At 49.3% G+C, this 13,672-nt stretch overlaps 1 protein-coding gene across 1 annotated transcript; it reads right to left on the reverse strand.

The window, feature by feature from the left end:
- Window positions 1–315: 315 nt before the first annotated feature.
- On the reverse strand, window positions 316–10,830 carry PIP4P1 (phosphatidylinositol-4,5-bisphosphate 4-phosphatase 1). The gene is made up of 7 exons (XM_069760707.1): window positions 10,585–10,830; window positions 6,629–6,816; window positions 6,374–6,480; window positions 6,185–6,290; window positions 2,363–2,415; window positions 2,188–2,278; window positions 316–2,102 (listed from the first exon to the last, which is right to left on the reverse strand). The coding sequence occupies exons 1-7, from the start codon at window positions 10,739–10,741 to the stop codon at window positions 1,959–1,961; spliced, it is 846 nt and encodes a 281-aa protein (XP_069616808.1). The 5' UTR covers window positions 10,742–10,830; the 3' UTR covers window positions 316–1,958.
- Window positions 10,831–13,672: the final 2,842 nt, after the last annotated feature.

The following is a 13,672-nucleotide window of genomic DNA, read 5'->3' on the forward strand; positions in this document are numbered from 1 at the left end:
TGATCTCAGGGTGCTGATGGGGATAAAGAGGAAGCCCCCACACTCTTAAGTATTTATGATGTAGTCACTATTGACAGCAGCATCTAAGGGGTTAAACAGATATGGACGGTGCACTGATCATCGCTAATGCAGCAAGTTGTCAGCTAGAGAGAACAGCACACAGCTGCTGGATTGTCACCTGTGTGGGGATGCTAGTCTCTTAGATCTCAGGTCAGTAACGGGTTAAACCTGTAGATGAAGCATTGTCCATAGTAGCCTGAAACTGCTGGTCAGCAAGGTCTCCTCCCACACATTAATAAAAGTCCTACAAACATGTCATTTTTCTTTCTTTATTGTTTTAGGAACAATGTTCAGCACAATTCTGGAAATAAGCCAAGACCATTTATAAAAAAGGAAAAAAAATAAACATTTATATTTTCAAGTGAAATAAAGTTTGCAGGAAGCACAGCAGCAACAGAAAAGAAAAAAAAATCAGATTATTTACAATTCTGCACAATCATAAAAACAGATTGGACCCTACAGACATCACAATGGATTTCATCCTCCACAGTAAGTCCCACTTACTTTCCCACCCAAACTGCCACCATTTAATTCCCTATTATAAAATCAATAATGCCCTCATACAGAGCAAGATAACACAGGAGGAGACTTGAGCACCACATGTAATGGTGTCTGTGGCCCTATGTAGTGTCCTAGAGGTAGCAACAACAAAAAAGGTCTAGCCATCTAAGGCTCTCAGTTTAAAATATTAGTAGACTGCAAGGGTTAAAATTCCAGTGTTCTAAAATTTGGCGAAACGATCAGTAATGGGCAAACCATGGTTAATGTGACAAATCATACGAGTGACGCTGTTATATTAGCGTTTAGATTCTAGATTACCAGCGGCCGCAAATTAGGAAATGGAATGGATTTATAGCAAAAGGAATAAAAAATAAATAAAGTTTTCTTTGTAAATTCACCTAAAATCGATGTAGGGGCTTGCGTTGGTCTGGTCTCTTCATGCAGCTATGCTACTGGTGGTTTGAAGCAAACAGAAAAGGTCCTTCTCTTAGTGATAGTGTTCCGAACGCTTTTCTGAAAAGTAAAGCCTTAGGGTATGTGCACACGTTCAGAATTTCTTGAAGAAATTTCCTGACAAAAAAAACGGACATTTCTGCCAGACATCCGCATGCATTTTTTTCTGGAGCTTTCCCAATGCATTAAACAGCGGGAAAAACGCGAAAAATCCGCAAAATTAATGGACATGCTGCTTTTTTTTTTACCGCGATGCGTTTTTCCATGGAAAAAAACGCATCATGTGCACAAAAATAGCGGAATGCATTCTAAATGATAGGATGCATATGTATGGGTTTTTACCGTGAAAAAACGCGAAAAATCCTGAACGTGTGCACATACCCTTAATGCTACTCCTTCATAACCCCAAGTACCCCCTCTATCAAAAAATGAAAAGGTGCAACAACTAGGATATGACACAATGTAGCTAAACATCGTCCCACAAGGCTGTCCAAACCTCACTGTCCACTATGCCATTGCTTTTTGTACAGTCACCCTACCTAATGCTCGCTCCCAGAAGGGCCTGCTCCTCCTCAATGTAAACAATACCCTGGATCTGCTGCAAAATGAAAATGGAGCGTGCAGCCCTTACCTGTCTCTATAGTGCCCCCTACGCTCCTGAAGGTTCACACCATTATCAAAAAGCCATCAACCCCTTAGCAGCTACAGGGTCCTGCCACATTTTGCAGCCCCTGGCGGTGAAGAGGTTAACATCGGGCAGCAGTAAATATATTAGCAGGTGGTTCGAAAATTGTCAAATCATCATATTCAGTACTGCCTCATAAGGCAGCAAGGGTTTAGTCCTCTGATTAATGGCCATAGCAGTGACGGTCCTCTGCCTTTACAAGGTTACTAGCCATTCTGGCCACCACGGGGGAAGCTTGAGGAGGTAGGGCTAGGTGGGTTCACGAGAAACTCTGGATGGGATGACTGACTCTCATACATGCCCAGTAAATAGCACGACCCATACAGATCAATACCAACAGCAGCAGCAATGCCCACGAGGCATAAATTCCACCATACTGATGTGCCAGTCTCCATGTTCCGGCCTGCAAGACAGAATATTCTCATGTAAATAGAATATGGCTTCACTTGGTGCTGGACCACCTTATAAGATTGTATTTGGGTGCTCACCACAAGTCCGGCTGCAGCTGCTACAAAAAAAAAGCCCATCAGAAAGCAGCAAATGCATCTTTTTCTTGGGTACCTCTGTCCAATAGAGGAGCTGCAAGTGTAGAAGAAAAAAGTCAAAACCAGAAATCCTTGCAGAAGTATCCCACCCTTAAGTGATCACTTCTCCCATGCTTACACTTTTCGGCAGTGTGGGCAGCGGGCCAAGGTCCGGTCTGAAAAATCTGTCCACTAAGAGGGAGAGAGGGAACCAAAGAGTGAATTTTAACATTTAGATTATTTTAGTCTTTTCTGCAGGTTTTCTACAGATTCCCTCTGAGTATTACTCTATTGTGCCAGAGGAAGAATAACGGCTAATGGAATTTATGCCAGAACTACAGAAGAAAAAAAAAAAAAAACACAACATGGACCGCACATCAAAAAGTCTTACAAAGATCCATTGCCACTAGGCAAAAAAGACAAAACTGAACATGAGGTTCTTAAGTGTAACATTCTGATCAGACTGTATGAAGCCCACTAGCACGTCATGGCGAACCTCTCAGTGGGTCCCTAATCTTTTGCAGCCTAAAGGGTGTGGGGACGTGCGCAAGCCAGCAGTCCGGGCAACCTGGTGCCTCTCAGCACCGATGCTGCAAGGCCGAGTCCCCATGACTCCAAGCCACACCGCCCCACAAGCTCAGCACCACAGCAACAATGGCCGCCACACTGCACCAACACAGGTGAATGTAAAAAGGACTCCCCTTCCACAAGCTAAGACTGAGCCGAGAAACATAGGCGGAACTCCTCTTGCACTTTCCTGCTTATTTGGGGTTCCCCCTATTTTTGCCCTCAGCACAGAGGCTGAGAGCTGGAGGAAGGTGAGGTTTGTTTGCTCCTTTAATAATAATAATAATAATAATAATTTTATTTATATAGCGCCAACATATTCCGCAGCGCTTTACAAATTATAGAGGGGACTTGTACAGACAATAGACATTACAGCATAACAGAAATACAGTTCAAAACAGATACCAGGAGGAGTGAGGGCCCTGCTCGCAAGCTTACAAACTATGGGGAAAAGGGGAGACACGAGAGGTGGATAGTAACAATTGCTTTAGTTATTCGGACCAGCTATAGTGTAAGGCTCAGGTGTTCATGTAAAGCTGCATGAACCAGTTACCTGCCTAAGTATGTAGCAGTACAGACACAGAGGGCTAATACTGCATAAAGTGTATGAGAACATGATGCGAGGAACCTTTTTTTTTTTTTTTTTTTTTTTATTATAAATAGGCCACACAGGGATCGTTAGGTTAATGCATTGAGGCGGTAGGCCAGTCTGAACAAATGAGTTTTTAGGGCACGCTTAAAACTGTGGGGATTGGGGATTAATCGTATTAACCTAGGTAGTGCATTCCAAAGAATCGGCGCAGCACGTGTAAAGTCTTGGAGACGGGAGTGGGAGGTTCTGATTATTGAGGATGCTAACCTGAGGTCATTAGCGGAGCGGAGGGCACGGGTAGGGTGGTAGACTGATACCAGGGAGGAGATGTAGGGTGGTGCTGAGCCATGGAGTGCTTTTGTACTGGATTCTGGAGTGGATGGGTAACCAGTGTAATGACTGGCACAGGGTAGAGGCATCGGTGTAACGGTTGGTGAGGAATATGATCCTGGCTGCAGCATTCAGGACAGATTGGAGCGGGGAGAGTTTTGCAAGAGGGAGACCGATTAGTAGAGAGTTACAATAGTCCAGACGAGAATGAATAAGTGAAACAGTCAGAGTTTTTGCAGAGTCGAAATTAAGAAAAGGGCGAATTCTAGAAATGTTTTTGAGATGCAGGTAAGAAGAGCGAGCCAGTGATCGGATGTAGGGGGTGAATGAAAGGTCAGAATCAAGGATGACCCCAAGGCAGCGGGCATGTTGCTTTGGAGTAATGGTGGAACCGCACACGGAGATGGCAATGTCAGGCAAAGGTAGGTTAGTAGAGGGAGAGAACACGAGGAGTTCAGTTTTTGACAGGTTTAGTTTCAGATAGAGGGAGGACATGATGTTAGAGACAGCGGTAAGACAATCACTGGTGTTTTCTAAAAAGGTCGGTGTGATATCGGGAGCAGAAGTGTATAATTGGGTGTCGTCAGCATAGAGATGGTACTGGAAACCAAATCTACTGATTGTTTGTCCAATAGGGGCAGTATACAACGAGAAGAGTAGGGGGCCTAGGACTGATCCTTGAGGAACCCCAACAGTAAGGGGAAGGTGAGAGGAGGAGGAACCAGCAAAACATACAGTGAAGGATCGGTCAGAGAGATAGGAGGAGAACCAGGAGAGAACGGTGTCCTTGAGGCCGATGGAGCGGAGCATAGTGAGGAGGAGCTGATGATCCACAGTGTCGAATGCTGCAGAGAGATCCAAGAGAATTAGCATGGAGTAGTGACCATTAGATTTAGCTGTTAGTAGGTCATTAGAGACTTTAATGAGGGCAGTTTCAGTAGAGTGTAAAGAGCGGAAGCCAGATTGAAGAGGGTCGAGAAGAGAGTTATCTGAGAGATAGCGGGTAAGACGGGAGTGGACCAGGCGTTCGAGGAGTTTAGAGATGAAGGGAAGATTAGAGACAGGTCTATAATTAGCGGCACAGTTTTGATCGAGGGATGGTTTTTTAAGTAATGGATGTATGATGGCATGCTTAAATGAGGAGGGAAAAATACCGGAAGTGAGGGAAAGGTTGAATATTTTTGTTAGGTGAGAGGTGATAGCCGGGGAAAGGGACTGGAGGAGATGTGACGGAATGGGGTCACTGGTGCAAGTGGTTGGGCGAGAAGATGCAAGGAGCCTGCTTACTTCTTCTTCTGTAACTGCTTAAAAACTCCTTTCACTTTGCATTGGTGTTGTGTGGCAGTCATTGTCGCTGGGATGGTGCTTTTCGCATGGCACAGCACCCTTTGGTCTAGAGACCCACAGAGGTTCACCGTGACATGGCAGTGGGCTCCAGACAGTCTTATGTTAAATGAAGAACCTCATGTTCAGTTTTGTAGTTTTTGCGTAGCCCAGGACAGGGCAAACTGTGGGCTGCGGCCACATCCGGCTGATACATTGTGGCCTGCAGAACAAGACAGCTGAATGGCTGAAACTGTGGCCCTCAGGCTGCAGCATACACTCTCCCGCCCGCCATCACTGCCATCTGCATCTTCAGGATACAGACTGTGGTGAATACAATGGTGGAAAATGGGCCGCCGGCTCCATCTTCCATTAATCACCATGCGAGACAGCTGACATTTCATCATGCTGCTACTGAGACTCAGCACACAGGAATAGAGTGCCGGAGGAACAGGAGCGAGACAAGTGGTTTTTTGTTTTTTTTCAAGTGTATGGGATATTTGTATGTATATGGGGGAAGCCGCACGTGCGGGCTCACACGGTATATGGGAGAACATCCGCATACTTAATTCTGCTCAATATTAATTATATGTTAATATTAATATTGAGGATAATTTTTTTTACTCTATTGGTTTGGCCTATACAATGGCCACAGTCCCTCATGTGGCCCCTCTGGAAAATAAATTGCCTAGCGGCATTAGAGCAATGTATGATTTTTGGATGTGCGGTCCATGTCTTTTCTGGCTAATGTAAATTATACTCCGCTAGCAGGCCTGCAGAGCAATGATTTTGATATTAGAAAGCTAGATGATAAAGAGTAAAGATCGTCTTGTGCTTGGTGCAAGCGGTGTAGCCTCTTCCCTGCTTACAGCACCTTGCCCCTGGTTCATTCTCGCCTGCCCGTTTTTTAGCAGTTATGCGAGATATTGCCGTGTTGTTCTTTCTAGTAATAGGAGAACGGTTCATTACCTTTCATCACTGCTGTGAAATGCACAAGCCATCCTACAAGAGAGGACATTAACTCAAATCTGCTGTATAACCCCTTTAACTATTTACAGAAAATGCCCAACCCAGCACAAGTCACCAGTATGTGTAGCTCGATGTGTGAAATGCCTACAGTGGATATAATGCTAAATATACAAAAAATACCAGAAAGTTGTTCTTGCAGTGTCCGCAGATGACCCTGACTCCGACAGGCTGTGGTTCTGGGCTCAGGGGTCCGGGATGTACGGGGCCCAGGTTAATGATTCTTTTACTGGTAAAGATACAGACCTGTTACTTCTTGATCAATAGCTCCTACGTTACAGCACGTGATCACTCTGCTCGGAGAGCACTTACCAATATGGTCTTGGACAGGCTATCCTCTGGGACGTGACTTTACAGATCAGTAAGCAGTTACAAGGACAGCGGACATACTTCTTCCCCTGGGGGGCATTCTTTATTGGCTGCAGATAGAAATGGCATGTCACTGACGTATTGCTACTGAACAATAGGATCATCTAGATTAATCATTTCTCCAGTGTCAGAATGAGCTTCCGACAACATCAATCTCCACTGTTCAGTGTCTGCACAATCGTCGTTTCCACGTCTTACCGTGGCTTCATTGCAGACTCCACACTTCACCACATGTTGGTGCATTTTTCCCTCCACATTGATGAGTGACTGGCAAACCCTGCACGTTATCATGGGGGCTGAGCCACTTTCCGGACTGGTCAGTGGAGAATATGGTGGGGGGTCTTCACCAGGTAACACAGATCCAGCCGCAGGGAACACCTGAAAGCCTAGACAATGAAGCGTTAAAAAAAAAAGAAGAAGGTCAAAAGCAATATTTAACAGCAATGAGCAATCATAGGCATTCCAACAAACTTCTTCCTAAATAAGCCAGCCATCCTTCAGCCACTGTCTTGGAACACATGTACTAAATATGAAAAATAAGGAAACCTACCGACAGAGGGGTCTGGCATCTACTTGCTCTACTCTCCCAGGTGAAAGCACATTCCAAAAGTGCTTTTGTATCAAGGAAAAAAGGGGCCAGAAAGAAGTATGTTTCCTCAACGGTATTAAGGCTGCGTTCACACCTTGTAGACATTGTAGCAAAAAAAAAAAAAATAGCCTCAAAGCAACCCATCTGGTGTATGGCCAACTAAAGGGGGTTCTCCAAAAATGTCGTAAAATGGCCCCGTCACATAATTCAAATGATAGCCAGTCCTAGACACATGACGGCCTGCAGTCCCCATGGAAGACTAGCATCATAAGCACACATTCCTCCATGAGCCAAGGAGGAGGGCTGCAACATCAGGCGAAATAAATCTTGGCTGACTGAGCACGCAGGACTGAGGCTGGAGAAAATCCTCTGCTCAGTCAGCAAGGAGAGGATTCGTTTCATGTGATGTCGCAGCCCTTCTCGTTCACGGAGTTATGTGCTTACAACGCAACTCTCCTGTCACTGACACGGCTCGGGCTGCGTTTCTTTGGACCGTCCTGCCGCATTACTACGAGGGGCAGCTGTTTGAGCACTTTATTACACTCTTGGAGAGCCCCTTTAAGATCGCCAGCAGATGCTCAGAGATATCACACAAACTATGTGAATCGACTTCAGAGGGAAAGTGTAGCCAGGACAGGGTGCAGGAACGCCCAGCAGACACTGGGCTGCCGCCATCTTGGCCAAGCAGGTATGAAGCATTGCATGGTTGTCCTGTGCTGTCGGCCAACATCAATTCCATGGGTATGGACAGCTTTACAATTAAAGGGGTTTTCCAGTTTTGGAGAACTTCTGTGCACTGGCGGCAAAGTCATAATGAATAAAACTGCCTGTGCTTCACTCACCAACCGAGACCTGTACAGTCTCTGCTCCTGGCATGAAAACAGCCAGGGAGCACAACACTGGACCCGTGGAGGGTGAGTAAAGCACTGTGCTTTCTTAAAACAAACTGCAGCCCTACAACCATTTGTTTTCTGGGGCCGAAAACCCCTGTAAAAGGTTATTCCCCAAAGAGGGGGTGACTTGCTGCTGGACATTTGCAGGCCCTGTGAGGCTGTGACTGGGGCAGAGCTGCCACCTCTCCTCCATGTACAGTGGGTGCCATCCCTGTGACCCCTCCGTAGGGTAATGATCCTGGGCACAGGGTTATATGGAGACGACCCCTCCCTGTGGCCAGGACAGGTGCATGTGATGCCTCCTCTCCTCCATGTACAGTGGGCGCCATCCCTGTGACCCCTCAGTGGGGTAATGATCCTGGGCACAGGGTTATATGGAGGCGACCCCTCCCTGTGGCCAGGACAGGTGCATGTGCTGCCACCTCTCCTCCATGTACAGTGGGCGCCATCCCTGTGACCCCTCAGTGGGTAATGATCCTGGGCACAGGGTTATATAGAGACGACCCCTCCCTGTGGCCAGGACAGGTGCATGTGCTGCCACCTCTCCTCCATGTACAGTGGGCGCCATCCCTGTGACCCCTCAGTGGGTAATGATCCTGGGCACAGGGTTATATAGAGACGACCCCTCCCTGTGGCCAGGACAGGTGCATGTGCTGCCACCTCTCCTCCATGTACAGTGGGCGCCATCCCTGTGACCCCTCAGTGGGTAATAATCCTGGGCACAGGGTTATATAGAGGCGACCCCTCCCTGTGGCCAGGACAGGTGCATGTGCTGCCTCCTCTCCTCCATGTACAGTGGGCGCCATCCCTGTGACCCCTCAGTGGGTAATGATCCTGGGCACAGGGTTATATGGAGGCGACCCCTCCCTGTGGCCAGGACAGGTGCATGTGCTGCCACCTCTCCTCCATGTACAGTGGGCGCCATCCCTGTGACCCCTCAGTGGGTAATGATCCTGGGCACAGGGTTATATAGAGACGACCCCTCCCTGTGGCCAGGACAGGTGCATGTGCTGCCTCCTCTCCTCCATGTACAGTGGGCGCCATCCCTGACCCCTCAGTGGGTATTAATGATCCTGGGCACAGGGTTATATGGAGGCGACCCCTCCCTGTGGCCAGGACAGGTGCATGTGCTGCCTCCTCTCCTCCATGTACAGTGGGCGCCATCCCTGTGACCCCTCCGTAGGGTAATGATCCTGGGCACAGGGTTATATGGAGACGACCCCTCCCTGTGGCCAGGACAGGTGCATGTGATGCCTCCTCTCCTCCATGTACAGTGGGCGCCATCCCTGTGACCCCTCAGTGGGGTAATGATCCTGGGCACAGGGTTATATGGAGGCGACCCCTCCCTGTGGCCAGGACAGGTGCATGTGCTGCCACCTCTCCTCCATGTACAGTGGGCGCCATCCCTGTGACCCCTCAGTGGGTAATGATCCTGGGCACAGGGTTATATAGAGACGACCCCTCCCTGTGGCCAGGACAGGTGCATGTGCTGCCACCTCTCCTCCATGTACAGTGGGCGCCATCCCTGTGACCCCTCAGTGGGTAATGATCCTGGGCACAGGGTTATATGGAGGCGACCCCTCCCTGTGGCCAGGACAGGTGCATGTGCTGCCACCTCTCCTCCATGTACAGTGGGCGCCATCCCTGTGACCCCTCAGTGGGTAATGATCCTGGGCACAGGGTTATATAGAGACGACCCCTCCCTGTGGCCAGGACAGGTGCATGTGCTGCCTCCTCTCCTCCATGTACAGTGGGCGCCATCCCTGTGACCCCTCAGTGGGTAATGATCCTGGGCACAGGGTTATATAGAGACGACCCCTCCCTGTGGCCAGGACAGGTGCATGTGCTGCCTCCTCTCCTCCATGTACAGTGGGCGCCATCCCTGTGACCCCTCAGTGGGTATTAATGATCCTGGGCACAGGGTTATATGGAGGCGACCCCTCCCTGTGGCCAGGACAGGTGCATGTGCTGCCACCTCTCCTCCATGTACAGTGGGCGCCATCCCTGTGACCCCTCAGTGGGTATTAATGATCCTGGGCACAGGGTTATATGGAGGCGACCCCTCCCTGTGGCCAGGACAGGTGCATGTGCTGCCTCCTCTCCTCCATGTACAGTGGGCGCCATCCCTGTGACCCCTCAGTGGGTATTAATGATCCTGGGCACAGGGTTATATGGAGGCGACCCCTCCCTGTGGCCAGGACAGGTGCATGTGCTGCCTCCTCTCCTCCATGTACAGTGGGCGCCATCCCTGTGACCCCTCAGTGGGTATTAATGATCCTGGGCACAGGGTTATATGGAGGCGACCCCTCCCTGTGGCCAGGACAGGTGCATGTGATGCGCTATCCCGGGCACCACGACCTCACAAGTCTCATGACTGGCTGCTGTAAAGGACGCTCCTGGTCACATGACAGGTAACGCCACACGTGTCTGCACCACCTCCAGAGAGCCGCCCTGGACCTGCCTCCATGCCAGAGACCGTATAGCCGCCCGGCCACACAGCAGAGTGGCACCACATGTCCCAGCAGGACGCACGGCCGGGCTGGGAGCGACCTTCTCGGCACTCTCTCCGCCAGCCAATCAGGAACGCTCACCCGAGTACTCCGTGACCGGATTGGAAAGCGGGCGGGACCAAATGGCTCACTAATAAACAAATCACTGGGGGCGGGGCTTACCTTGCGGCTTGTTGCTGGGGGCGGGCCCGGGACCACCGTATGGAGGAGCTGAAGGAAGTGCAGTCCCCGGTGAAGGGGCCCCTGGACCTATCGAGGCTCCCATGCCACCTCCGTCCCCGAGATCGGAGAGGAGAGGGGAGCGCTCTCCATCCGCCATGGCCCTCGCTCCCACCTAGTACCGGCACACACGGGTCTTGCTGCTGCTTCTCCTCCTGTCTGCTGACGCACCTCACAATGCGGCTGCGCGGGACGCCTGTGCTGAAGTCGGGGAGGGGAAATTCCAGGACGCATGCGCAGTACAAAGTCACGTGCAGGCTAATTGCAAACAAAGGTCTTGACTTCACGTGACCGCCACCTGATGTAATAATTAACACTGTCTCCCCGCCCCCACCCTGGCTGCTCACATGACACAAGACTTTATTGCCTGTTGTTTAGGACAGCGGCTGTGACTAAAGAGCCCAGGGATATTTCTGAGTCACATTTTTAGGGGAGACTTCGGCCTCAAAGAACAGTAGGTGACAAGACAAGCGCCCCTCTAATGACTGGCTCACCGTGGAGGGTCTGCCCCAGTTACCACGACTGCGGTGTGACTGGCGATACCTCAAAGTGCCAACGGTGGTGTAAGAAAACCACAAAACTAGAGCGACGATTGATTCCACCCTCATACAAGTCTGCAGTCAGTCCGAGACGCTGTGCCGCTGCGGACTTGTCCCACCGTGGGCTGTGCGGATTCTCTGGTGCCGGGCCGGCGGTGGGCACATGACCACAAGTATGTGATTTGCGTACATGTGGAGCCGACTAGCTGGCTGCAGCTTAATGCAAATGTATAGAGCGAGGCCGGACACGTCTAGTCGGAGTGTGCCCAGGAGTATGCATGGCGTATGTTTGTGGTCACATGACCACCTTCTCCTGGCACCGGAGTGCACTCAATGGACGAATTCACAAATTTGCAGTCGAATAGAGTGACAGCAGACCTGTACCCCAAGGCCGGACAGCCCCTTAAAAGGGAATCTGTCACCCCCCTGGACGATTTTTATGCAGTACAGACCAAAAGTTTGGACACACCTTCTCATTTCAAGATTTTTCTGTATTTTCATGACTATGAAAATTGTACATTCCCGCTGAAGGCATCAAAACTATGAATTAACACATGTGAAATTATATACTTAACAAAAAGGTGTGAAACAACTGAAAATATGTCTTATATTCTAGGTTATTATTATTATTATTTCTTGTTATAGCGCCATTTATTCCATGGCGCTTTACATGTGAGGAGGGGTATACATAATAAAAACAGGTACAATAATCTTAATACAAGTCATAACTGGTACAGAAGGAGAGAGGACCCTGCCCACGAGGGCTCACAATCTACAAGGGATGGGTGAGGATACAGTAGGTGAGGGTAGAGCTGGTCATGCAGCGGTTTGGTTGATCGGTGGTTACTGCAGGTTGTAGGCTTGTCGGAAGAGGTGGGTCTTCAGGCTCTTTTTGAAGGTTTCGATGGTAGGTGAGAGTCTGATGTGTTGTGGTAGAGGGTTCCAGAGTAGGGGGATGTGCAATAGAAATCTTGTATACGATTGTGGGAAGAGGAGATAAGAGGGGAGTAGAGAAGGAGATCTTGTGAGGATCGGAGGTTGCGTGCACGTAAGTAACGGGAGACGAGGTCACAGATGTATGGAGGAGACAGGTTGTGGATGGCCTTGTATGTCATGGTTAGGGTTTTGTAGTGGAGTCTCTGGGCAATGGGGAGCCAGTGAAGAGATTGACAGAGGGGAGTGGCCGGGGAATAGCGGGGGGACAGGTGGATTAGTCGGGCAGCAGAGTTTAGAATAGATTAGAGGGGTGCGAGAGTGTTAGAGGGGAGGCCACAGAGCAGGAGGTTGCAGTAGTCAAGGCGAGAGATGATGAGGGCATGGACTAGGGTTTTTGTAGATTCTTGGTTGAGGAATGAACAGATTCGTGAAATATTTTTGAGTTGAAGTCGGCAGGAAGTGGAAAGGGCTTGATATGTGGTTTGAAGGAGAGATCAGCGTCAAGGATTACCCCGAGGCAGCGAGCTTGTGGGACTGGGGAGAGTGGGCAGCCATTTACTGTAATGGATAGGTTTGTTGGGGGGGTCGCGTGAGATGGGGGAAAGACGATGAATTATGTTTTGTCCATGTTAAGTTTCAGAAATCTAGCGGAGAAGAAGGATGAAATAGTGGACAGACATTGAGGGATTCTGGTTAGTAGGGAGGTGATATCTGGTCCAGAGATGTAGATCTGTGTGTCATCAGCATAGAGGTGATACTGAAAGCCATGAGATTCTATGAGCTGTCTCAGGCCAAAGGTGTAAATGGAGAAGAGCAGGGGCCCAAGGACTGAACCTTGTGGGACTCCGACAGATAGGGGGCGAGGTGAGGAGGTGGTGTGTGAGTGGGAGACGCTGAATGTCCGGTCTGTTAGGTATGATGAGATCCAGGATAGGGCCAAGTCTGTGATGCCAAGGGATGAGAGGGTCTGTTATTACTACTACTCTTACTACTACTCTGTCCTCCTCCTCCTGGACCTGTCGGCTGCCTTTGACACAGTGGACCATTCCCTATTATTATAGGAAATGGTCCACTGTGTCAAAGGCAGCCGACAGGTCCAGGAGGAGGAGGACAGAGTAGTGTCGCTTGCTCTTGGCGGTTAAGAGGTCATTGGTGACCTTAGATAGCGCAGTTTCAGTGGAATGGTGTGACCGGAAGCCAGATTGTAAGCGGTCAAAGAGGGAGCAAGAAGAGAGATGTGAGGACAGCTCAAGGTAGACGTGTTGTTCCAGTAGTTTGGAAGCATAATGGAGAAGTGATATAGGGCGATAGCTACAGAGGATGGATCGAGAGGGCTTTTTGAGGATAGGTGTGATGGAGGCATGTTTAAAGCTTGAGGGGAAAACACCAGTTGTTAGTGATAGGTTGAAGAGATAGGTTAGGGTTGGGATGAAGACTGTGGTGAGGTTTGGGATGAAGTGGGATGGGAGCGGGTCAAGTGCACAGGTGATGAGATGTGATCTTGAGAGTAGAGTGGAGAGTTGATCTTCTGTAATGGTGGAGAAATTGGTTTTGGA

Source organism: Ranitomeya imitator, chromosome 1 (genome assembly GCF_032444005.1).
Source record: "Ranitomeya imitator isolate aRanImi1 chromosome 1, aRanImi1.pri, whole genome shotgun sequence".
NCBI classification, from domain to species: Eukaryota; Metazoa; Chordata; class Amphibia; order Anura; family Dendrobatidae; genus Ranitomeya; species Ranitomeya imitator.

Coding starts and splice junctions, on each gene's coding strand:
- PIP4P1 (XM_069760707.1), bottom strand. CDS start 10,741: ATGGCGGATGGAGAGCGCTCCCCTCTCCTCTCCGATCTCGGGGACGGA. Junction 6,481..6,628: donor GAGTCTGCAATGAAGCCACG/GTAAGACGTGGA, acceptor TTCTATCTGCAG/CCAATAAAGAATGCCCCCCA. Junction 2,279..2,362: donor TGCCCACACTGCCGAAAAGT/GTAAGCATGGGA, acceptor CTACACTTGCAG/CTCCTCTATTGGACAGAGGT.